At 38.9% G+C, this 24483-nt stretch overlaps 1 protein-coding gene across 2 annotated transcripts in view; it reads right to left on the bottom strand.

Annotated features, from left to right (window-relative positions):
• The window catches only part of LOC127350466 (glypican-5-like), a 49303-nt gene that overhangs the window by 10840 nt on the left and 13980 nt on the right, over positions 1 to 24483 (bottom strand). For both annotated transcript variants that reach the window (XM_051377152.1, XM_051377151.1), the window contains 3 exons: positions 23776 to 23898; positions 13840 to 13960; positions 7302 to 7443 (listed from right to left, as the gene is read on the bottom strand). In XM_051377152.1, coding sequence (XP_051233112.1) covers positions 7302 to 7443; positions 13840 to 13960; positions 23776 to 23898 — 386 coding nt within the window. The remainder of the gene's footprint in view (positions 1 to 7301; positions 7444 to 13839; positions 13961 to 23775; positions 23899 to 24483) is intronic.

Below are 24483 nucleotides of genomic sequence, written 5' to 3'. Positions count from 1 at the left end.
AAAGGATGGACACGGCAGGGTGATTAGTTGAAGGTTGCACATCAACACGGGCCAATGGTGGCGTCGTCTGCTATGTGTGCGGCATGTCAATGCTCATTTGAATACGCGAGGAATGAAGCTGGAGGTAGAGCATGTTGGACAAAGCAAGGGCAACAGGCTTCTTTCGAAAAGGTCAAGTATGGGCAGCAACACTGCAGAGAAGGGGGATTAATAAACAGATGATGTCTAATCAGATCTGCCTGAACAAACTCACTCAGGTGTGGAGACGAGTGGGGAGTCAGGCAGAAAGACGGGCGAGCAGAAAATAGGCAAGCAGACAGATTGATAGGCAGGCAGGGAGAGAACAGGACATGACAAGACCGATAGGAAATGCTTGACAGAGGTTACGGACATGTTGATAGTTTGAGTGTAGGGAGTCAACTGTGCACAAACGTATTCAGTAGATATTCTACAATGTGCAGCATTTCATGTTAAATTTAATTCTCTCAGTGTGTGTTGAACAAAACAGACTTAAAGCAGCTTTGAATGAGAGCGACAGTGAGAGCAAAGTGAATGTGTAATTCTTTAATGAGCCGTAGCTCCTACCCTGAGGATCTATCATTTTAACTCTACTGCTTATTAACCATTACCACATGCTGAACACACACACACACACACACACACACACACATGCACACAGCATGTGAACTCACTTATGACTTCCCTTTCTCTCTGCACCAACTGTTACCCCCTATCGTCCCCTCCTATCTCTCCTCCCCCCTTGATTTCTGTGTATGTGTGTGTGTGTGTATCTGTGTGTTCAAGTTCCAGTCAATATACCCCAAGCTGTGAGACATAGGCAACATAAACAAAATAAAAACCAAAGATTTGAGTACAGACAAAAAGGAGCAATTAAAAGAGAAAGCTAGATTATAACTAACACAGAAATCTCAAAAATCTCAATGATCGTACAAATATAATTTATATGCAATTCATTTGTTTTACTAAAAGCATTTTGTAGAAAACATAATTGCTGCCTTTATGACCTTCACCAGCCCCTTTGATCAATCCATCCTGGATTTTGAAGGCTCTTTTTGGGGATTGTTGCAGTCTAGAATGCCTGATTTGTTTTGTGATGTGATGCATTTTGTTGTTTTTTTGCAAAATAAATAAAAGTTTTTAAAACAGGCAAAAAATTGTACGTGTTTGGGGAGACTATAATTCCTAAAGCAGGAACTAGCTTTTAGCAAACGTTACTCAAATAGGAGTAAATAGTGTGTTTGTTGGAGACTGTTTTCAGCTGTAGTATGCTATTAAGTATTTACAAAGGACGGATTCAAATTAACTACAGCGCCTATTTCATCTCAATAAAAGGATCAGTTTGGCTCATTGATGTTTTTAATTCAGTTTTTGGAGAACAATGGAGGTCTGTGGCACAGAGGAATAAGATATATCAGGCTTTGTCTACACAGACAATACTTGTTAGCAGGACGTTGACAATAAGAAAATATCCACACTTATTCTTTCAGGTAAGGGTTAGACTGGTTTTGGTTAGATACTGAAAAAGTAAAAACTGCCTCGTCTCGTGCTTCAGATCAGCACTGACCTTTTCACTGTTTAAGTAAGCCCATGACCACCATGCTTTTGTTCACAGACGGAGATACACAAAAATACACCGTTTTGATGATGAAAATATTGCTGAAATATTATTTTATAAATCAATGTAGCATTACATGTTCCACATTTACTAATGCATATCTCTCATTAGTTGGATGTAAGTATAAATCTATTGAAACATGTGAAAACAAAGCATGATAAGCAAATGCTTCAGTCTGGATTTACCAAAGGAAAGCTGCTGTATCAGTAGAATACTGACTGCATTCATGGCATGTTTTACACCCTAATGCTCTCCAGTGCATGCATGTACAAAGAGAGCAGTTTCATTTTATAGTACTGATCAATCCGATCCAAAGGCTCGCTCTGGGAACTTTTATAGTCACGGCTGCAGATTAGGAGGCTCGCCAGACTTTTTATTGTTCTTTCTGGCTCCCTTCAGACAGATGCTTATGAATGCAGATCAAACTGTCCTGAGGCAAAGGGGTAACATGTTCAAGCGTTGGAAAACACTGGCCTTTCCCTTTAAGATGAAATAGCTTCGAAAGGCTTTGCGAATCTGGCCCCAGGGAAGTGGGGGAGAGGCCGGAGGAGCAAGGCAGAGATGATGGAGGGAAGAAACATGGGAGCAGGACAATAAATAGAAAATGGTTCTGCAATGTACAATATCCTGTTGTTAGTTCATTATTTAGTACAGCATGTTTTAACTGCAAATTATGGTTAATGAGATTCCAAGGTATTACACAAAGGAGGTACATTACAATACATTATGTACTTGGCCAAAAGAGACAAAATCTGCCACACCTCCTCTCTTTCTCTATCTCTTCCTCTGTGTCTCTCTCCCTCCCTCTCTCTCTTTCTCTTTCTTCATTGTCATCAAATAAGGACCCGTGGGAAGACCACGGACCACCTGGTAACCATGGTTACAGGGATTGAGTGTCCCTCGTGAGTACACATTCACGCATTCTCTTACACACTCACACAAACACATCTTGTGATACAAGATACAAAGAGCTGCTGAATGTATTGTTTGTAAGACAAACCTGCCTACAATTTGTTTATCCGTGTTTGTATTTGCAGAACAGACAACAGGAATGTGTAAGACATTTACCCATAATAGGGATTTTGCAAGCACCTTCAAACTATGAAAGTTAGGTCTTTTAAGGGAAAAGGATCGGTGCTTTCCAGACTAAACTGACATTAGTGGTTGTAATGTGACTCATGGATACCTGGAGGTAAAGCACCCTCATCTCTGCATCCACCACCACATCACAGTTTAAAGCATAGCAATTATGGTGACACAGCATTTCATTTGTTACTCAGAAGAGAGAAGAGAATAGAAGAGAAGAGAAGAGAAGAGAAGAGAAGAGAAACTGTGATTACATTTACATTATTGACATTATAGGACCTGGATATGTCTGGGGAGACAGAGAGATCGTAGAAGGGGCAGTTGAGAAAGGGATTGTACTGGGTTGAAGAGGAAAAAAATCAATGAGTTTAATCTCAGTGAATTCAAGGGGTGGGGAGTATGAGAGATGACGAAGAAAGGAGAAGAGTAACAAGAGAAGAAAAAACCTCCCCTGCAAATGTTCAGCAGCATCTATAACATGCATTTGTGTGGTTTCTCTTTTCTTCTCTTTTTACTATTCTTCTTTCTTTTATTGTTATTAGCAGTTAGCTATAGATATTCTAATTGTCAGTATAACATCGGTTTCAAAACAGCTAGTCAAAGTAAGAGAAAAAAAAACTACATCAGCGTTTCTGGCTGGACTTCACTGTCTACTTATATATAAAAAAAAACCTTTATAAAATAGCCAAACAGCGCTAAGATAAGCGCTCGGCTTTAACTGCTCATATGTTGAGGCGCCTGCCTCTTTCGTTTGCTTTTGATCTGTACAATGAACAATGTTTGCCAAGTGATTCTGGCTAAGATCAACTTGTAAATTGACTTAAATCAAATAATAATAGCCTGCGTACTGTCTCAGCATGACTAAAATAGCTTCTCACTGTTAAGTGGCTCACATAAATAAAACACATGCTTGGCATTGAGGTGTTGAAGTTTTGAGGTTTGATTTCAGCTCCTGGTTTATATCACACCACCTTCATCTCTTATCCTCCACTGCTCTTGTCCCTCCTCAGTATTCAACAAATGAGAATTGTCATGAGAATTAATTACAAGACAGGAAGAATTCTTAATTTTCTTCATCCCTGTTCATATCTGCAGTCCAAGAATAGAGAGGGAGAGAACGTAAGCTCAATCATGTGTGTGTGTGTGTTAAAGAAAACAACTGGTTGATATTGAGAAAGACATTATAAGTACAGAAGCAGCGCGCTACTGGATCCGTTTCAGCCAATCAGACAGAGAACTGAGCCATCCATAAAACATACCGGATTACATGCAAAGACACTGCAGCAACAGATGTACCGCCTGCATACACACACACATCTTACATCTTACACGTAAAGCACATGTCGAGCACGCAAGAATAAACAAGAGGCCATAAACATTAATTTGTGAACACACATCGACACACTCGTAAACGTTCTCATTTCTCACGCAAGCACAATTTTGTTTCAATGCGCTTCCTTTTCCAAAATAATAATCTCCACATTTCAGTGATTCAGTTTTAGAGAAGTAGTTTGTAGGCTGAATTTTAAAGAGAGAGAGAGAGTCAGAGAGCGTGGACAGGCAGATTTAGTAGCAGATCTACTCAGAAAAAAATCAGATCGGCCTGCATTTATTCATTTGATGGTGTTTTATTCATACATTAACTCAAAACTACTGATTTAATGTATAGTACAGGAATACAAAGTGCAAATATTTCTAAAAACAATGACCCTGTGTGATTTGTGTGGACTGGTTGATACTGCATCATTCTTTCAGCTTCAGTGCGCGTTAGGCTTGTTTATATGCATGGAGATGCCGAAGGGGGGGGGGAGCAATGCAGAAAATCCCCTTTTGTCACTTATTGTGATTCTTTCTCCAGGAATTCATTGTGGCTTGAGATACACGATCCCCACATGCTGCCACCAGCTCGGTAAATCATAACCAGCAATTTTCTCTGCAAATAGCCAATGTACCAGTTTCGGGCCCAGCGGGAGGCACAAGTTTCCACAGATCTGACGCATCAAGGTTAGTCTAAAGGGTATGACAAACTTACAAACACATACCTTACTTTTAGAGCTATTAAATAACGGGGTGATGCAGTATGAGAAAACAAACATTTAAGGAGGCATAAATGTTTGATTTTGTCATGAACGCAGTCTTCAATTCACAACTACTATGTCAACAGTGTTTACATGTTGTAATCCTGACTATTACCTCCTGTCATTTGCATTGAAACATTGTGGTTTACAGTTTTCTAAATGAAGTTAACTCAAGGTTTACAGCGTGAGATCTTAAACACAGTTTTGTTCTCTTAAAACACACACACAAACACAAAAGCCCCTCATTTGACTCAATTATTTTGGATACTTTAGTAAATGTCATAACTTTGATATAGAGATGACACTTGGATACTTATTGTAAGATTAGTTTGTTTCCGTCAGCCCACTGCTACATCAAATCCCTTAACTTCAATGGCAATCTTTACCAGTAGATACCTACAGCAGAGGTTTCCAACCTTTTTCAAACCAGACATTTTTATAATCACGCGGTTTTTGTGGACCATTTGACAAGGTTGTGCTAGGCAATGACTGGAATCATTGTTAAGCACATATAGAACCCTTTAGGATATTATAACACATGTGTTTTGTGGCCTTTTATCTTCTATCTATCTTTCCTGCACCTCTCAAGCTCACTCAAATTCTCTCTCTCAAGGTTTTTTTGTTGCTTCGTAGAAAAGGAGATAAAACGATAATCAAACAAATTAGTGAATGGACTGGCTAAATCAAAGACTTTCAATATTAACAAATTACATTTGAAAATAACAAAACTCAAACCAAGGCAAGGCTTCGCACAACAAAACACCTGAAACCTGAAAACTTTGTCGGGACCCCTCAGGCTCGAGTCTGGTATCAGCCACATGCAGACTGAGTTGCTAAAGGAGGACTGATTACTCTGCATACTGATGACCTACTTTGATTTTAAAACAGTATCTATACGTAGGTTTAACAAGGAAAAAATAAAGTTCAAGTTACTTCTACAATGACACCAATAGCCTAACAAATTCTAGCTTTATTTTGTCCAATCATATTTTTTCGTCTTGGCTTGGTAGCAGTCTGCAGCCTGGGGGTTGGGAACCACTGAGCTACAGTTCAGTATCACAAAGGACTAACAGCCATACAGCGTCCTACGTCACTGTATGGATACACACTCATGACTCCAGTAATGACGAGAACAGCGCAGGGATAATTAATGTGACAATGGCCTTTGAACCTATTACGTCCTGCCCTCAGGGGCAGAGATCCCACCACCCAGTAATATCACATGTAACCTCGTGGGTCATGGGTAACATGGTGATGATGCAGAAGAACGAGCCTTGGTTTAGTAAATTATAATAATCAATCCCATAAAGCAAGAACATTTGCAACAAAGGTTGGAGGTTTTGGGTGTCATGGAAAATTCCGTCACCATAAAGGTGGCCGGGGTCTTCTCGTTGTTGACAAGTTAATCAACATATGCGTTTTTCCAGCTAAAGATAGACATGGACAGTATGTCAGCTGCAGCAGCCTTTGAGGACTGTTTGTCCGTCAGGCGCTTGGTTGGAGATTGCATTGGTGTGAAAAAATACTCAACCTGTTTGGTCTTATGATGTGGGAACAGAATATTTTGAAAGAAGGTTGCTACAGTACCTAAAATAATCTTGGAAACAAGCTGCTGAGTCTGATTAAACTAGGGGAGAGAGAGGGGATGATTGTGGACACTGATGTCATTTCCTCTGTATTTTTTGGGGGGTATGTCATGTGAAGCTAATTTGTTTTTGAGTGTTTAACTTTTTCACTTTGATTGTTGCTTTAGAGTCTTTACATTCATACAGAAATACTTTTACAAACTTCTACAATACATAGATTTATTAATTTTTTTTAAACTCCACCACCGCCATTGCAACTGCCCACCAATTTAATTAATAGCTAATTTTAACTACATTCACTCAGTGGGATTCCATCAAGCCTCCTAGGGGTCCCCAGATCTCCATGTGGCACCCATGTATTATTTATAAGCATAAGCATGATGAATAAGTCAAGAGATAAATGAATAATTACAGTTTATTTTTCCATTTCTGTTTTTGGGGTGACCTGGTTGTTAGTGCATCCTTAATCCTGTCCAAGAAGGAAATAAACTGCTGAGACCAGCAGAAAGAGAGATGGAGGAAGCCAGAGAGAAAGAGAAGAAGAGAGAGAAAGGGAGAGGGAGGACAGTTGAATCCATCGCTCAGTACTATCCCTCCCTCTGGGCATTTCCCTGCTGGCACAAGATATGTGGAGGCTGCAGCATTTTAAAACCTCCACCATGCCAATGAACTGTATGTGTGTGTGTCGGGTTTTATTTACAATAGGCACACACACACACACACACACACACATATATATATATATATAGATAGATATAGATGCTGATGTGTTATGCATGAGTCAGAAGCCCTATATTTGTACAACCACAAAACAAAAGTTTGCATCAGTTCATGTGTGTATATGTGTGGGTGCATGTTTGTTCCTCTATTTTTTGCATGTAAGCTTGTCTGCATGTGCGTGTGTCTATGACTCACCTTTCTCCTCACCAGATGCTTCACAGCCGTCTTCATCGTCACAGTCGTCTCCACTGCCTCCCTCTGTCTGTGCGCTCCCTCCCTCCTCGTCCTCTACCTTTCCTCGGGCTTTGCTCGCCCAGCCGAGCTCCACTAATAGCTCCTAAATAAAACACGCACATGTACAAATGTCCAAACACATTACACACACAACAAATAAAACACATTTACATTATTTTAACTAGCGGCATGGCTCTATGGATGGTCATGTTGGTCAGTTTGTCTGAACTATCTCAGGAACTGTAGGATGGATGGTGATGAAAGTTTGTGCAGACATTCATGGTCCCCAGATGACCAAACTCACAGACTATGGTGATTCCCTGACTTTTTCTCTAGTGCCCCCATGAAGTTGGCATGTGGTTTTCACTAAAATCTCTCAACTATTGGAAGGATTGCCTTCCAATAATATTTCAAGCCCCCCAACAGAATAAACTGTAATCACTTTGGTAATCCTTCTCATCTAGCATCATCATCCGGTCAAAAATTGCAATTTGTCTAATACGTTGGTTTATTACTAAATGATTGCAAAACTAATGACATCCCCATCAGACTCAGACTTGTGTTTAGTGCTGATTAGCAAATATTACCATGCTAAATGGCTTAACTGAGATGGTGGACATGGTATATCACATCAACATGAGACTGTGAGCATGTTGCATGCTGATGTTAGCATTTTAGCTCAAAGCACCACAATGCCTAAGAGCAGCTTCACAGAGCTGCTAGTGTGGCTATAGACCTTTTTTTAGCTATTTGGTCGACCTGAGAATTTACAGGGAGTACAAAGGAGAATACGTTTCAAATTGCAAATCACATACATTACAAAACGCCTATAGTAGGTCAAAGGTCGGCAATATATTGCATGCTCTGATAATACTTAAATGATCACCAGAGCAATCACATAAATGCCAAAGATTAAACAAAAAAGGATGTTTTTCTCTCTAAATGCACCAAATGGCCCACAAAAACATATTTGAACAAGCACAGGAACATGTACAAAAACAAGAAAAAGAAAATACACACACACACACACAGGTCAGAGAGCAGGCTATAGGGTAATTGAGGTCATGCTGACTCTGCATGAATCCATATACTCTACCACTCAGTGAAGTCACAGTGTGGATGCTGTGGCATGTTACATAATTGTGACACCGGGTGTAAACCTCATGTCTCCTAAAGATCAACTAATGAGGAATTGAAAAAACACCCAGTCTTTAGTCAAATATTGGGTTTTGACTTCTCCAATCAATGGATGAAGAATTTGATTAAATCATAAGGCACAACACAAACTTTATGTCCAAGTAGGAAACAAGTAAGAAACTAGAAAACACCAAAATTGGAGTTATTAGGTTTTCACACACACACAGCGACAGGGACATATAATTGGTTCACAGTATGATGAATGTGTATTGTAGAGAGTCAAGGTAGGTAATATATGAATTCCAGCTGAAAACAGAGATAAGGCAAACGGCCACCAGTTTTATAAAGGAAAGAGATATATTGTGGTGACATTTTATTCTATTTTATTTTCCCCTAAGATAACATTTCCATATATTCAGCACAGCTGATGCCAACAAGATTGTAACATCTATCGTAATGATTTATATTACCTTACACTGGTGAAATCCGTCCGGCAAATTAAATACTATAAAGGCCAAACCGAGAGTCAACTGTTTTGGATTTTATAATTACAAACATTTTTTAGAACTTCATTGTCATGCAGGGTAAGTGTAGTTATAAAATTGCTTCCCCGCCTAAGTTGCCTGTTGCTAGACAGCCAAAATCCATTCTACTTTCCAGTATTTAAAGATGGCTTAACTCTGCTTTGCAAATGTAATCCATTTAACACAAGAAGATATAGTAAGCTGTTACTATATATTGTGGTGCTGATACACACATACTGACTAAGTATGCAAATAGTATACATTTTTCTTCAGTGTGACCCTGAAAATGTGCAGCAGTAGACCTATACATAATTGTAGTTCACTATACATACATGTCATGTAAACAGACAAACATATGTGTGCCTAACAAACAGGGCTGTAACCTGACTTATTATATGCTCATGATATTTGAAATCTACACAATTACTAGGTAGGTATATTTATAATTGATATTTTCAACTGTTTTAAAAAAGCAATTGGTTTTATTGTATACCTATGTTTTAGGATGAGTTTCCCTGATAGATGAAAGCAGGTTAAATACATAAGGAGGGACATCTGGCATCCACTGTACAGTAGGTGTGGGGCAGCCGTGGAATCAAGGGGAACCAAGGTTATTATATGACAGCATGTCCGAAGGGACATGGAGACAGACTTGAGTCTCTGTGTGTGTGTGTGTGATTCACCATCATGTCATCAGACTGCAAATGAGGGTTGAGGGAGGACAAAAAAACATTACAGCAATGTTTCCACCAGGACTGTGTTTTCTTAGTCATGTGGGAAGCTAGAATTTAAACTGAATTTGGGTTGTGTGGCTCTGAAACTCTCCAGCAAAACCAATAGGCCTAGAAATAAATCTTTCAAGGGTGGCAGCTCTACAGCAGTCTGTTCTATCTCATAAATGAAAGGTGAGAATTTTTGGTCTTGTTTTGTCTTTGTTTGCATATTACTAAAATACAAAAGAGATGGGACTATGTTAATTCAAAATAATGAGTGGTGGAATGGTAACTATAATATTACTTATCATTTCAGCTATCCAACAATGAACAATTGGTAAGGTACCATTGCTTGGTTAAGCTATTCTCTAAAAGTAAACAAGATAATTAATGAATGGTGGGCAGTACATTTACCAATTAAATGGAGCACAACAGCCAACACTAAGAATTATGTAGTTTGCTGTTAGCGAAAAGTCAAAGATAAACAGAAACATATCACTAGTTATACCGCACTACACTGGTGTAGCTATTGCACAAAGTAATATGGAGCTAATCAGGATGAAGTCTCTATAAAGCACCATAGGGATTGCCTGATACTGCTCACCAAGCAACCCTATCCCAGGGAAAATGTTGATATTGAGCAGTTCTACAAAATTGTAGACCACGTAAAACTGAATGCCCTTAAATTCTGTTTGCTCCGTAATTTTTTTTCAATGCATAGTAGCTACAGTCTTAAGTGACTTCCTGGAGTCTTGCCATCGCCCTGAGGTTGCCAGGCAGCCAGACTTTGACATTACCCTCCTTGTAAAACCTTATTCCCTGACATGTGTATATTTGTGAAGTGCTGGTAAGTGTATTCTGTTACCTTAGGACAGACCCACAGTAGCTGTTACACCCTGTTTTTAGTCTTGTGCTAAGCTAAGTTAATTGGCTTCCAGACATCGCAAGACGGATAAAGTAGTGTATCTAACATCTCATCTAACTCTTAACAAAGAAAGCAAATAAGCATTTTCCCCAAAATGTCAACAATTCCTTTAACTAAAGCCAAGTTAACCTGCAGGTTGGTTTCCACTCAGCAGTATGAATGTTATTCCCGGGGATTCTGGGTGAGACTAAGACATAGTAGGAAGAGTAGAATTTGAAACTCTCTTCTAATAAAGCCATCCTTGGCAGTGTTGCCATCTGCTATCACTTAAGAAGAAAAGTGGATGAATGTAGAAGGAGTGGTGGGACCATTGCCCTTTTCCTATACAGGGGCAGCCCTCACAAGGCTGATTAGGCTCATCCTGATTGGCTGAACATGTACATAAAAAGCTTAATTGCGAGGAGAAGCAAGTGGCTACACTAATAGAATCCCATTACAGAGCAAAGCTTGCATGAAACACAATCCACTGCTGTGAAGGTCTAATTAACACGTAATACAAAATTGGGACAGTGAAAGATAAGAAGAGACTGAAAGAAAGACAAACCTCCAAAAGATGGCTGATGGAATAATTAAAATTCCAAGGATGCTTCTTTGTCCTGCTTCATATTTTGTTCCTCCTCTCATCCTGGCTGTGCAAGTGTGTAAATGGCACACATGACAGGCATGAATAATTATTCATACATGGCGTGCATTAATGTGTGCTTCAGATAAATGGCTTCCCCCACAGAGTAAGCACTCAGGCAGCTAGCATGAAAGAAGCACAACCCAGGCCATGGATTTCCAAAGGTGACTCTAAACTTGTTCAAAGGACAAGAACAGCTCACTGTGTTCACCTACACACAGGGTTTGTTTGTGTGCACAGACTTGCCTTCTCTCAATATATCAAAAAGATGGAAAGACTGCACACCCTTTGAAAGTGAAAATAGTTTGCAATGCAGATGAGCTGCGTTATATCTGACTTTTGGCTTTGGTTCATGTTGTGGCCTGTTAGCATTTACCCCCATCCATCTATCGGACACGTTTTACAAGTCTAAACCACTGATCTAACACAGTGTTTGAGTGTGTGTTGGTGTGCATGTGTTCATGTTAGAAGAATCAGTGTTCTTTAAATCATAGACTAACGGGAAATGTAAGGGTTACATAGAATTAATAGGCCTGAGAAAGTAGATTTCAAACATGATTACATGGTGCGTGTGGTGTGTGTTTGCGTATATGGCAGAGGGGGCTGCTGACTTGGCATTTCTTCTATGTAAATGCAACATGATTAATGGACTCACCACCAAAATCAGACGGACCACAGAAAAAGCTTCAACAGCAAAAAGAGAAAAATAAACCTTAGCATGTACCATCCCATGATTCTCCATGAATATTCTATAGCTACCAACAACTCTCATGATAACAGAATTCATCAGGTTTCCTTAACAAACTACAATTTCTAGTCTTGACCTTATGATTCCGCACTAAATATTCACAGTAAATTATCATGACACATTAAGTGTCACAGACAGGCTGGGAATGTAACGAGAGCTGGACTGATGTTTTTGGTGTTTTCATGGGATTTGTTTACGATAACAAAGATATATTAAATATTGCCAGCCTTATTCTTTAACAGCTGACAAACTCGATGTTTCTATGCTGCTTCCTTGCTTGTTTGTTTGGTCTTTCTCTGAGTTTACTTTTCTGGCTTCCTGTCTGTCTATCAGCTCGTTTGACAGTTTCTGAAGTGTCTCAAACACAGCCACATGGTCTTGGGCACAAACAATGAATCATCATTATAAATAACCTTGATGTATCATTTATGGCATCATATTTATATGGTTTTATGAATCATCCATGCAGATCATATCAACATATTACCATGCTGTCCAGAGTGTTGAAAGTGCTGCATAAATCCAGTTTAATTGTTGAATTAATACATTTATTATTGCATGTTATTATCTACATCTCTTTAGAGTGCTGACATTTAAATTTATTGGATTAAGCAGTGCTTCACACACGAGGTGATAACAGATGATTGAGAGCCAGATGAGGACGTGCACACAAACACACACAAACACACATATACACACAATCCAGGGCCCTGCAGCTAGCTCTAGCAACTGTGTATCACACCTTCATTACACTTCAAACCAAGAGGTTGAACCTAATAATTCACCATAGTAATAATAGCCAAAGATCAAACTAACAACAGCATCATTACTTAAGTATGAATATGAATAATTCCATCCATTACGGGCAGGTAGCAACATTCCTGCAGAATGCTGACCACCTTTATACATCATGGTGTCATGGCCAAGGTGAATACATAAGATATTAATGCTCTACGGAGGAGTTATGAAATCACCCACAGATCATGTCGCTTACTCTGCCTTTCTATAAATCTACGTCGACACTCTACGCTACTGCATAGTCTGCATAGTTGGATAAATTAATACCTGAGCCCAATTAAAAGATATGTCACAGCCTTAACCATTTCAGCATAAAATGCAAAAGTATTGTCAAAGAAGAAATCCTTAGGCTGCCCTAGCAACAGTGAGTCAGTTGCGTATAAGTGAACATGACAATTTTTTGGTTCATAAGCATAACGTAATAAAACAGTGCAAAGTTACACACTTTACAAAGTAAAAAATTATTTATCTAGGATGATAAAATACAGCTACAGCTAATTACTGCTGTTTATAGATGTTGGAGGGAGTTGATTCTTTTAACAAACACTGACTTCACTGTGTGAGCCCAGGGAGGAGGATTATCTGATGCTATATGTGGATGTCCTTGTTAGACATGTCCATGCTGGACTGCCTATAAGACTATGGGATATGTTACAGGGTTTATGCTGATGCAATGTTGTCATTTTAGCTTGATGATGATGCTACAAAAAAAGAAAGAATCCTGTAAATTCCATCACAATATGCCCATTAGATTATCTGTCTATAAGAGGAAAATCTGGCTTGATTAATGGAAGATATTCATATACAGGATATTACATACATAAATGGGAATGAACCGGCCAACCAATATTGTTATCTGTAGGCCTTTGCTGTTAGCGTTGGAAAAAATGAAATATTATAATAATAAATAACCTCTCTGAAAGCAAGTGAAGTAATTAAAAGGTTTGTTAACAAACAGAAATTGTGAGAATGGTGTGCGCCAACATTGACCTCACCCACTATTTCTTATTTGAAGTGAGCACGTCTGTTTACCTGTGTTAGCTGCTCCAGCCTCTGTTTCGCCCCCTTTAGGACAGGATCTGTATTACGGACAGTCATCTCTGGGTTCTCCCTCTGGGCTTTTAAAGTGCTGCCAACCACACGACCTGCATAACTACAGAAAGACAGAAGAGAGAGACATACAGTACTTTCTGTCCCAGTTTTAAGAGTGTGTGCGTGCTGCTCTCCTGCCCCAGTTTTCCCGCAGTCACTATACTAGTGTGTTCAGTCAGGGCGTAGTGATTCACTTCATGTGCAAGAACACACACACGCACACTTACACATTGTAAAATGTGTTTACTCCTGGCAAAAAAAACAAAGAAACACAGTTTCAAGAGTCACTTGAGACATTCAGCTATGGTGACATGAGTTAATCTTCTGGCAGACTGATCTTAATCACACGTTGAAGTCATAGAGATTTTATCAAGAACAGGTTGTTAAATTAGTCTTTCAGTAAACCATAACTAACCAAATACCTCAAGTAAAATGTAAAAATGTTTTATTTACTTTCGGTAAGGCTTTATACTTTAACTCCATTGCATTTCAGAGGAAAATACTGTGTCTTTTACTCCACTGCATAAATTATACTGCATGTAGTTGCTGGTCATTTTGTAAATTGAGCTTTAACATGCAAAACATACAAGAGGTATGTACCGATAAAACATGATGCACTGCTGTAGTTTAAACCCCTATCATAGGACCACTTACTGTTAGAACAATAACGAGTTTCTGTAATAATTAAATTCCATGTCATTTCTCAGAATGAGTATATTTAATAGAAAAGAAACTATATTCATACTATACACCACCATACAACATGACTTTTTGGTACGTACTATTTCAAAGGCAGTATTCAGTATGTGGTATTTATACTTTGGATTTTACTAATGGATTTTAATGGTGTAAATTTAAATAATCTTTCTTTCTGGACTTCCAGCCCCATCTGCACAGCGAGTCTATTTTGCTTCTATAAGGACATTTTAGCTCCCTACAGGGAGATATATGAGATATTCTATTCCATAAGCTATGGGGTTTTTTAGACTAAATGTAATTTGGCCGGTTACCAGCTGTGAATAGGACTTCTTCTCTCTGCTTTGTCGGAATGGTTTCCTCCACTCTACCTACTCGGAATAGCAAGTTTTTTTGCAGATATGTGCACATAAGAACTTTATACTGAACTTATTTAAATGACAAATTGGTTAAAATGGCCTGAATGTGGCACATGAACATCATCAGTGAATTCGATCCATGATCATTTTGCATGATGATGTTTCTTTCTGTAGTGGCTGTAAGCAAGTATCACATCATTTTGTCTGTGTGGGGGGTTGCAGTGGGTGGATCAAAAGGAAGATGAAGTGAGAGAAAAGCAAAAGAGAAGAAACAACAGTTCATGAGTCATGTTTTTCCAAGTCTCCAAGTTCCAAACCAGCTCTGCTAGCTAATACAATCAGCCACCAACTCAGTAACCGCCGAGTCCACACCCTCGAAAACACAAACACGCTCTGGCCATAGCAACAAGGGAAAAGGATTGTGGGAACCAGAGAGCAGATGCATGGTCGATGTCAAACGAATCGAAAAAAAACCGACTTGACTAGTGCCAAGAGATGGTGTGGTGGTGAAGACCCCAGCCTCTGGAGCCATGCTAACCCTGCTGGTCTAGAGTCAGATTCCACTAGAATCTTTCGTCTGATGCATAAAGTCTCTAATTAATCTCTCAAATCTTTGTTTTATTCTCACACAGATTGTGTTTTCATACATAAATCTTTCCTGATAAAAGGTCATATCTAATGTTAAAGGTCTTAATCAAGTCAAAGTTTTGGTGTCCTGATATTCAACTCAACTCTTTTTGTGTTTTGCCTTCATTATGCCTGCATTGGCGATCCATGATATCTCTCTCAGAAGTCCTTATGAGCTGTCTCTCTGAGATACATCTTCCAATGCAGCTTTGGGCAAGTTCATATTAAATATGCAGCCAATCGCACATAACATCAACAGATCAAGAGCTGCATGTTTAATTTAAAAGATGAGACTACAGATCCTCATGGGAAAATTAGGTCATTAGAGAGGCAAAAATAATATGATGCAGTGGAGAAAAGGAACACAGCACACAACTATAATAAATGTAATCAATAGAAACATAAAATAAATTAAACATTATATTGCTGACATTTTTAACACATTCAGTAGCCAGAGTGGGTATAGGGAAAAATAATTACTACCAGTATTTCTCTTATGTTTCATGATGAGATGCATCATGGTGTTTCTGCTGCCAGTGCAGAGAGGATTACTGGAGAAAAGCTGCATTGTAAATGATTAAACATAATGGCTACAGGAAAACAGCAATTGATTAAGGTCTGTGTGACTGTGCACATAAAACAGCAGGAGCTACCTTTGAGTGTACAGATGCTATTAACATTTTTTTAAAGCTGGATTTATGGTTGACATAAGGGGTTAATGTCTGGCCATAGGTATCTGTCATCCAGGTTTTGAATTATAGTTCAGCATCAGATATGCAATGCTAGATAGATGTACTGTATGTCATGAGGCCATATTGTGCTTTCAATATACGTCCCAAAGTAACTGTGTTTACATTCTTCCATTTACTGTGTGATACGACCCATGGTGGGAAGGTCCACATTGTTTCTGTACTCAATATGAGACCATAGTGACATTTGTGAGGAGGTGCCTATCTGATATGTTGTAGCCTATGGTGAAGCTCCCGCTGCTATGTGTGAAGGCTCAAAACATTACGCTTGAAAAGGCTTTCTATTCGCCTCATATTCTGAAGTGCTTGACAAGCGTGCAATAGGCTACACTGATAAAAACCATTGAGGGAATTACTGTGAAAGATATATCTGAGTATCATCACCTTTCTATCATCTTATACTGTGTATAAGTTGAATCAGTGAGTTGATTTCTTAGTGGGTGGGCCATTTACACATTTTCTCAAATCCTTTGATATTAACAAACTCTAGAGGAAGTTAGCTATGCTGTATATAACAAAGTGAACAAGCCTTATAAATCCAGAAAGCCTGGGTTGATTCTAAAATTAGCTGGCTAACCCACTAATCTTACTTCATGAGACAGATCATATCTTGTGGATCTCTTTTGTACAGCTACAAAAACAAAAGGAACATTTCAAACGCGATCATCATGGAAACTGCTTATGCTGATTACAAAGATGCACCACATAAGAGAAAAAGATCATGGGTGCATCCCATCTAATCTCTGTAAGAATTGAAATCTGCTTTTACTGTATGTCTGGATGAGACGGTATGGCTGACAAAAACAGGATATGATGGTACATGTACCAACATGTGCAAAACAGATTGGTTGAGAATCCTTTATAGAGTAATAACAGGATATTGGGATAGGATGTAAATGCAACACGTGTGATGAAAGGTTCGGCAACCCCCCCTATCTGATTTATAAAATCCAAGTCAAGACCAGAATATGAGAGGAAAGGAGGAAAAAAAAGTCAGCGAAGGAGAAGGGTGAGGAGGAAGGATGAAAAAAAGTTGAATTAAAAACCACAGACTGTGGCCCAGGGGGAAACCCCAAGATTCCTTAGACTCCTGCAAAGTTTTTGGGGATCATTGTGAACACCACACACCCAATGAATCCAGTACACATGCAAGAGTGTCAACGTGACAGGCAATTGATTGGTCCTTTATTTAGTCTGAGCATAGTTGTACTTCTACCACAAAACCAGAAATAAACAAAAAAAAAAGAAGACATAGAATCATTACATGGCAGCTACGAGGCCATTATTATGTGTGCTTTGAAGTTACAGAGGGGAATAAAGTGTTTGTATGAAACAAGTTTCACTTTATCTGGTTGATCTTCCACTCAAAAATCCAACCAGTGCACCGGCAATAAATCAGTAATTTCTTTCAGAGCCTTAAAAGATTCATATGAGATGCCAATTTTCCAACAAGACATTTGTAGATAAATAAACACCAAGGCTTATTGTGTCTGTTAGTAAAGAAAGACCAACCAGCCTAATCATGAAAAATGCAGTGGTGGGTATTGTAATTATCTCCAGTAATGAATCCAAGAGCTCAATGAACTGACTCTAAGGGCCTAAAGGTGGAACCATGTCTATAAATTACATTCCCATAATCAGGAAATGAGAAAAACCACTTCTACAATACTTTTCCTACAGCTCATAGGGAAAGTGTTTCTGTGCAGAAAGCCAGGCTGTTGTTGTAGCTTGCAAAGGTTTTTTTTTACATGATATTTAAAGGTACATTTTTCATTGTGACAGATACACAAATTACAAATATATATATATATAAATATGCATTTCTGGATTTTAAGTAAAGTATGAATTGTGTTGTATTTGCATAACATACTTTTAGGTGTAATTAATATCTTGCAGTTATTTTAGGTGGAGTTATAATTTCTTTGTGCAACTTGAACAGAATCAGCAACACAGTATAATAGTGTATCATCCGCATAAAGATGTATTTGACAATCAAGCAGGAAAGAAATGTAATTTACATGAGTGGTGAACAGCACAGACCATAAATGTAAAGTATTCCAAATGGGCTGTCCCTACCTTAACACACAGACGTAAATGTCATAAATAGCTCTGAAACTATTTAGAATCAACCATTCTGACTGTGAAATTGAAAATTAAAAGAACTGTGTAAAAGTAAAGAATAATCAACTGTATTAAATGTATTTAATAAAATCATTTGCTACTAAAATAAGACCTAAGGCCGGGCTAGGTGGGACTCTAAAGCTGATGGACATGGAGTGCTCAAAGAGAAATGCCTTCAGCTGTTATTGATTAGCAATTCCAAGATAAATGACAGGTAGGACAGCTTGGAAATTGGGCGATAATTATTAAGGTCACTGTAATCTCCACGGAAAATGCAAAGGGACCACATGAGCCAATTTCCATGACTATGACTATGCAAGATGTAATGGAAAGATCAATTATTAATGGAATATGCTCTGTAATGATTGGTGCCTTAAAAGGAAGAATCCATGTTGTTTCCCCCATCAGCTGTCTCACATCTACGGTAAAGCAACAGCAGTTAAAAGCCGAAAGAGACCGGAAAGTTGTCCGTATGCATCTATTTGTTATTTGCAGGAGACAGTCTTACAACAGCAACAAAACATCTGTTGAAATTTCTTTTTTATAAGATTATAGCAATTGTGTCAATAATATGATGGAAAACCACACACAATGGTGAAGATGGGGATGTTTGGATAATATATGGACTGTATTTGCGGTATGCTGTCCTACTGACTTTGGATCAAGCTGAACAGATACTATTCTCACTTAAAGGTGGGGTCAGTCATTCTAGAGAAAGATAGTTGATTGTTGAATTGCATTCCCAGGTCGTCAAACACTGACACTTTGGCAACCAAAGGCATCTGTATTTAATGACCTGGGATTACCATGAGTATTCTGTGCAATGGTTACTGAAGTTACAGACAATAGTTTGCGTTCAACTACCTGTAATTACCATTTGGCAAATGTACAAATCTTCATCAGTTTCAGTAATAAATCACACCTTGTATATTGTGCTTTGTATTCAAATGGAGAAGAAAATATCACCTGCATCTGCACACCTAAAGCATTTTTGCATTAGAAACTGTCACTGCTGTGAATGAGCTATTGGCCAGATTACAGTCGGGATTCTCTGTCGGTTTGACACCAGATGATAATATTGCAGAAAGTGTGCTGCAGACGACACAGAGAGGTGTGACTGTGAGTGACACTTAATAAGATCTCTAAAGCGACTGGCATAAATCACCAGCACCATAATGACAAAGCTGCTCTGCGGTTGCCCTCGGTTACTGCATGGCTGTTAACGGTAACACACACAGAGATCCATTCTTCTGTCTCATCTCTGCAGCAAATGTTTAAAGCGTCTGTGGTGTGCACAGAAACACACACACATACACATATACACGCTCACAAAAAACACAGTGAAAATGAAATTACCTGAGATAGTGATCTGATCTGACGGAGCTGTGTAATTATAAGAGTCACAACCTCAATTGTAAATCTAGCTGCATTCCTGTGGAGTCATTTACATAGCTCTATCACTCCACACACACACACACACACACACACACACACACACACACACACACACACACAATACCATACTATACTGACACCTGAGGCATATACCTGTACCTCTTGTAGCAGATGTGCAAGTGATATGCTGTGGTTTGGACAGGTTTGAAAAAACTGCACTTAGTCTCACTTTCTCTATCCTTCATTTTACTCTTCTCTCCCTCCGGACAATTCTTCCTCTGTTTTTTTAACATCATTATCTTCACTATGTGAAGCATTAAAGGCTGAGGTAGAACAGATTTTAATGCATTAAAAAATGCACCAAATACATCCAAACATCGGGTGTGGCAGGTCTTCAGTGGTGGAAGCAGAGTTAATGGCTTGTGACTTTAGGATGGTGATAAAATGCTTCCCTCTTCTGGAGAAAATCAGCTATTACAGCTCTAACTGGCTCCATAAACAGTACAGTTTAGTCAGTCTGAATAGATGAAAAACACATATATTTAAAAATGTTTAACTGTAACAATTGTGAATATTCAAGTCACAAAGTTCACAGTTGCGCAATATTAATTCATTCTCATTGTAATACTTGTACAATCACAGGCCAGTCAATCAAAGAGACACAATCAGCACTCTGCTGCATATCACACACTCAGGATTTAATTTGTACCACTTGTCCCCTGTGCTTGATTTAACTCCTTCTAAGATATTTATAGAGGATATAGCTGCTGTAAATTAGCTACAGATGGGGGCTGTGACATTAAGCTAGAAAGGATGGATAGGAAGCTGCTCAGTACAGCTGTGACTTTAAATGTCATTGTATGATCTAAATTTCTTTTTATATTATGATCCAGATGTATGGAGTTTGAATAATAGTTTTTTGAGAGCTATGGTGTCTATAATGGAAAATGACACACAATGGTGAAAATGGTAATTTTTGGATGACGTGTGGATTGTAGTTGTAGAGTGTGTAGGAGACCCAGTGCAGGTCACTGATGTCGTATTGACTTTGGACCATACAGGATTCATTGTGTGTTTATATACATATGTTCCTGTTACATGATGTAATTTGAATGATTATTCTCAGAACAGTTTTATTTAAATGTATATATCATAATGGCCCACTGTCATCTTACTCTGTGCTCTGCTCTGTTGTATTTAAGTGTCCCATCTGTGTAGGTGGATATGGTGGATTGGCCAGAAGTGATTGGAGGACATTTTGCTGCCAATTGGGTTCTGCCATCACTTCAGTTTATATATGGCCTAGTCTGGGTTGGCAGCTGACGGCAGTGTTAATTCATGGGTCCAAATTGTACAAGGTTACTCAATGGCAGTCGAGACTTTGACCACAAACTGTTGAATATTGTTAAGAAGACTGTAGTTGCAAATGGTATCTTCCTTCTTATATATTTCCTGCACAAGCAGCAGTAATGGACTGTGTTTCTCTTTTGGACACCTTTGTTTTGCTTGTTTTCAAAGGAAATTTAAGAAATATCTCTCAAAATCACTTGTTTCAGCGTTGCTGCATTCAGATGATAAACATTCCTGCAAGATGCTATTTAGGAAGCCCTTTGGCATGTGTGTGCTGCCGCCTATTTCTCTTTTTCTCACATGCACACACTCTCACCAACATAGACATTTGTAAGTGAAGTGGGTCAGAGGGCGGAGGAGATGAATGGAGGTCTGAATAGAAGGATGGAGAGATGAATAGATGGCTGAATTAATGAATGAACGGGTGGATGGGTAGATGCAAGAGAGAAGAAGATGTAAAGAGGTCAGAGAGGCACAGACTGGCTGAACTCCAACACAGGCTGAATGTTACATCTCTTCTGTTCCTCTAAGTAAAACTTCACCCAAAAACACACATCAAAGGTAATGACAGTCTGAGGTTTTCTGAATATTTTATCTTGTTTACGTTCAGAAACATCACCTTACTGACCTGTCACAGACAAAATTACAAGTATGATAATAACACCAATTCCTCAATAATATCCCTTTTGTGCACCTTGGTTCTGGCTAAATATGATTAACTTGCTCTTTAAGGCCTTACTTTCATCCAGTTTCCTAAAGTACCTTAAAAGCAAAGCCCCTGAGGGATTTTTAGGAAGACAGTCAGACTCAGTGTGGCAAATATGGTAACCATAACTCAGTGATACTAAATAATTTCTGACACCTGTTGAAACGTATTATACTGTATTTCTTTTATATGTGGGGCTAATCATCTGCATTTCTTAAATGTAAAATAATATACATTACTGTATACTGCAAAATATATTACTGAAATTTGTGTTTTTTATATACATTGGAATATTTGTAATCCTTTAATGGTACTTTTGAATCAAATCATAAAGGGGGTCTTGTTCCACTGCTAAAATATTAGAAGAGGCAAAGAAATGGCAGAGCCTTTGATTTCGAGGTTTACTGGCCTTCACTGTAGCACTGATGGTGACAAAGCACAGTGTGTGTGTGTGTGTGTGTGTGTGTGTGTGTGTGTGTGCATGCATGCGTGTGTGTGTGTGTGTGTGTGTTTGTTTTTGTAGGATGTCCTTGCAAGGCTACATGGCCTGTTTCATGTGGTTGATAGACCATTAACGGAAAACCTTTTCCATCACAGCAACTGATTCCCTACTAAGATGGATAGAACTCAGCGTTTGTGTGTGTGTGTGTGTGTGTGTTTGTGTGTGTGTGTGTGTGTGTGTGTGTGTGTGTGTGTGGTGAGACAGGGCCGTGTGCAGTGAGATGTCAGATGAGCACAGTCATCCCATATTCTGTGTGTATTGCAAGGTGCGTGTTGGTATGTGTGTTAGTTGGTATGTGTGTAGGAATGTGTGTGTTGGAGTGCATTTGAGTGCGCGCCTGTGAATGGGTGTGTGTTTCTACGTTTGTGTGCGTGTGTGTGCCCATTTGTCTTGTTACCAGTTTAAGCTGCCAATGTAATCACCATGAGAAAGACTCTGCAAACGAACTCTCTAACCTTCACAACCCTGTCACCCCCCAACCCCCACCCTGGCAACTATTAAAAGCCACACACATACATATACACAGACACACACATTCTCATATACTGCACTTTTTCCACCTTTTTTAAATTTAAAAAATCATTCTGACTCAAAATTAGACACAGTCATGGATAATCACCTGAGTGAAGCACTACTGGCATTTTATGCTTTAAAGTTCTGTGTCAGATAAATGTAGAGAATATAAACACATCAACAGAAGATGAACTTCCTAACAACGTTGCATTGATATAAGGCTGACCTAAAATGACAAAAACTCGATTTACAACAGTAAAGTGGCATCTTCCTCACAGACCTCCTGGACTGTCACTTGACTCTGAATTTTGACTGGATGCTACAGTACACTGGGACAAATATACCCTCAACTGTACATCAGTACTGCCGCTATATACTGTAGCTTCCAGGAACATGACAGTACAGTGAGCAATACTCAGTATTGTTGCAGCACTCTCATCATTGAGGGACAAATTAACTGTACACTAATTTGTATTTTACATGGCCTCCTGAGTACTGCACAGACCTGAAATTTTTGAGCACAAACCTGCCCAAAGTCCAAAGCCAATATTTTTACATCAAAACTGTCTCTCTCTATCTACTTCTCTTGCTCATACACATATTCAGTACAGTGAACAGTGCACCATTTATCTGTTGCTTTAGCTTTCTACTCCAGCATACTGGATGTAAAATCTTAAATTGTGTTGCATTTTCATCATTTGTCCAATTTGGAACTATGAACATTAAATGCCAGGAATGGGTGCCTCACTCAAGTAGTAATCCAGGACCCCATATTGTCAGAGCAACTGTTCTACATGCTTGGTGTTTGGTAGGTCTTTGCTTTGCTACTAAGGAATGCATATAACACAACACACACACCTCTCTACGACGTCTTGGCCATTCCAGCATGTGTGCTGCTCAACCTCCATCTCACTCTCACAAAGCATCTCTGGCAGTTCTGAGAAAAACCACTGGTACCGTTGGATAGAGCCCTCAAACTCCCTGAAAGAGAGAGAGAGAGAGAGAGAGAGAGAGAGAGAGAGAGAGAGAGAGAGAGAGAGAGAGAGAGAGCGAGAGAGCGTTATCCACAGCTGAACGCTTGTGTTGTTGTTAGTAAGAGTAGCACCAATGTACCATATGCTTTTATTTGTTCCAATTTAGACTTGTCAAGCCCAATTCCCTGTGAAATCCCTTCTAATAGACTCTGGTAAGTTACTGAAAGCAACACAGGGATGGGAAACAAGCTCATAGCACTTTTGATAATTACTGCATAATGACAGTCCCACCTGACACATAAAATAATGATATTGTATTATTCAAATGCGAATAAACCTACAGAGAATTAATGGTCTGCTGACTGTTTACTGGTGGGGACAAAGTTGCACTTTATTGGCCTATTACTTGCTCTGGATCATTCAAACAGATGTTTTCAATGATTGTAAAATACATATCCTGTCCTGGGGGGGAAATATGTTAACTAACAAGGTTTCTCTTGACACTAACTCTTCTTTCAGGGGTAATGAATAGACAGAATGGAGTAAATGACTATTGTAAAAAAAACAAAAAACAAAAATAACATGAGACATT

The sequence above is a fragment of the Dicentrarchus labrax genome, unplaced genomic scaffold (genome assembly GCF_905237075.1).
Source record: "Dicentrarchus labrax unplaced genomic scaffold, dlabrax2021, whole genome shotgun sequence".
Classification (NCBI taxonomy): Eukaryota; Metazoa; Chordata; class Actinopteri; family Moronidae; genus Dicentrarchus; species Dicentrarchus labrax.
Note: the sequence above shows the minus strand (reverse complement) of the source record. Positions and strands in the feature narration are given on the sequence as shown.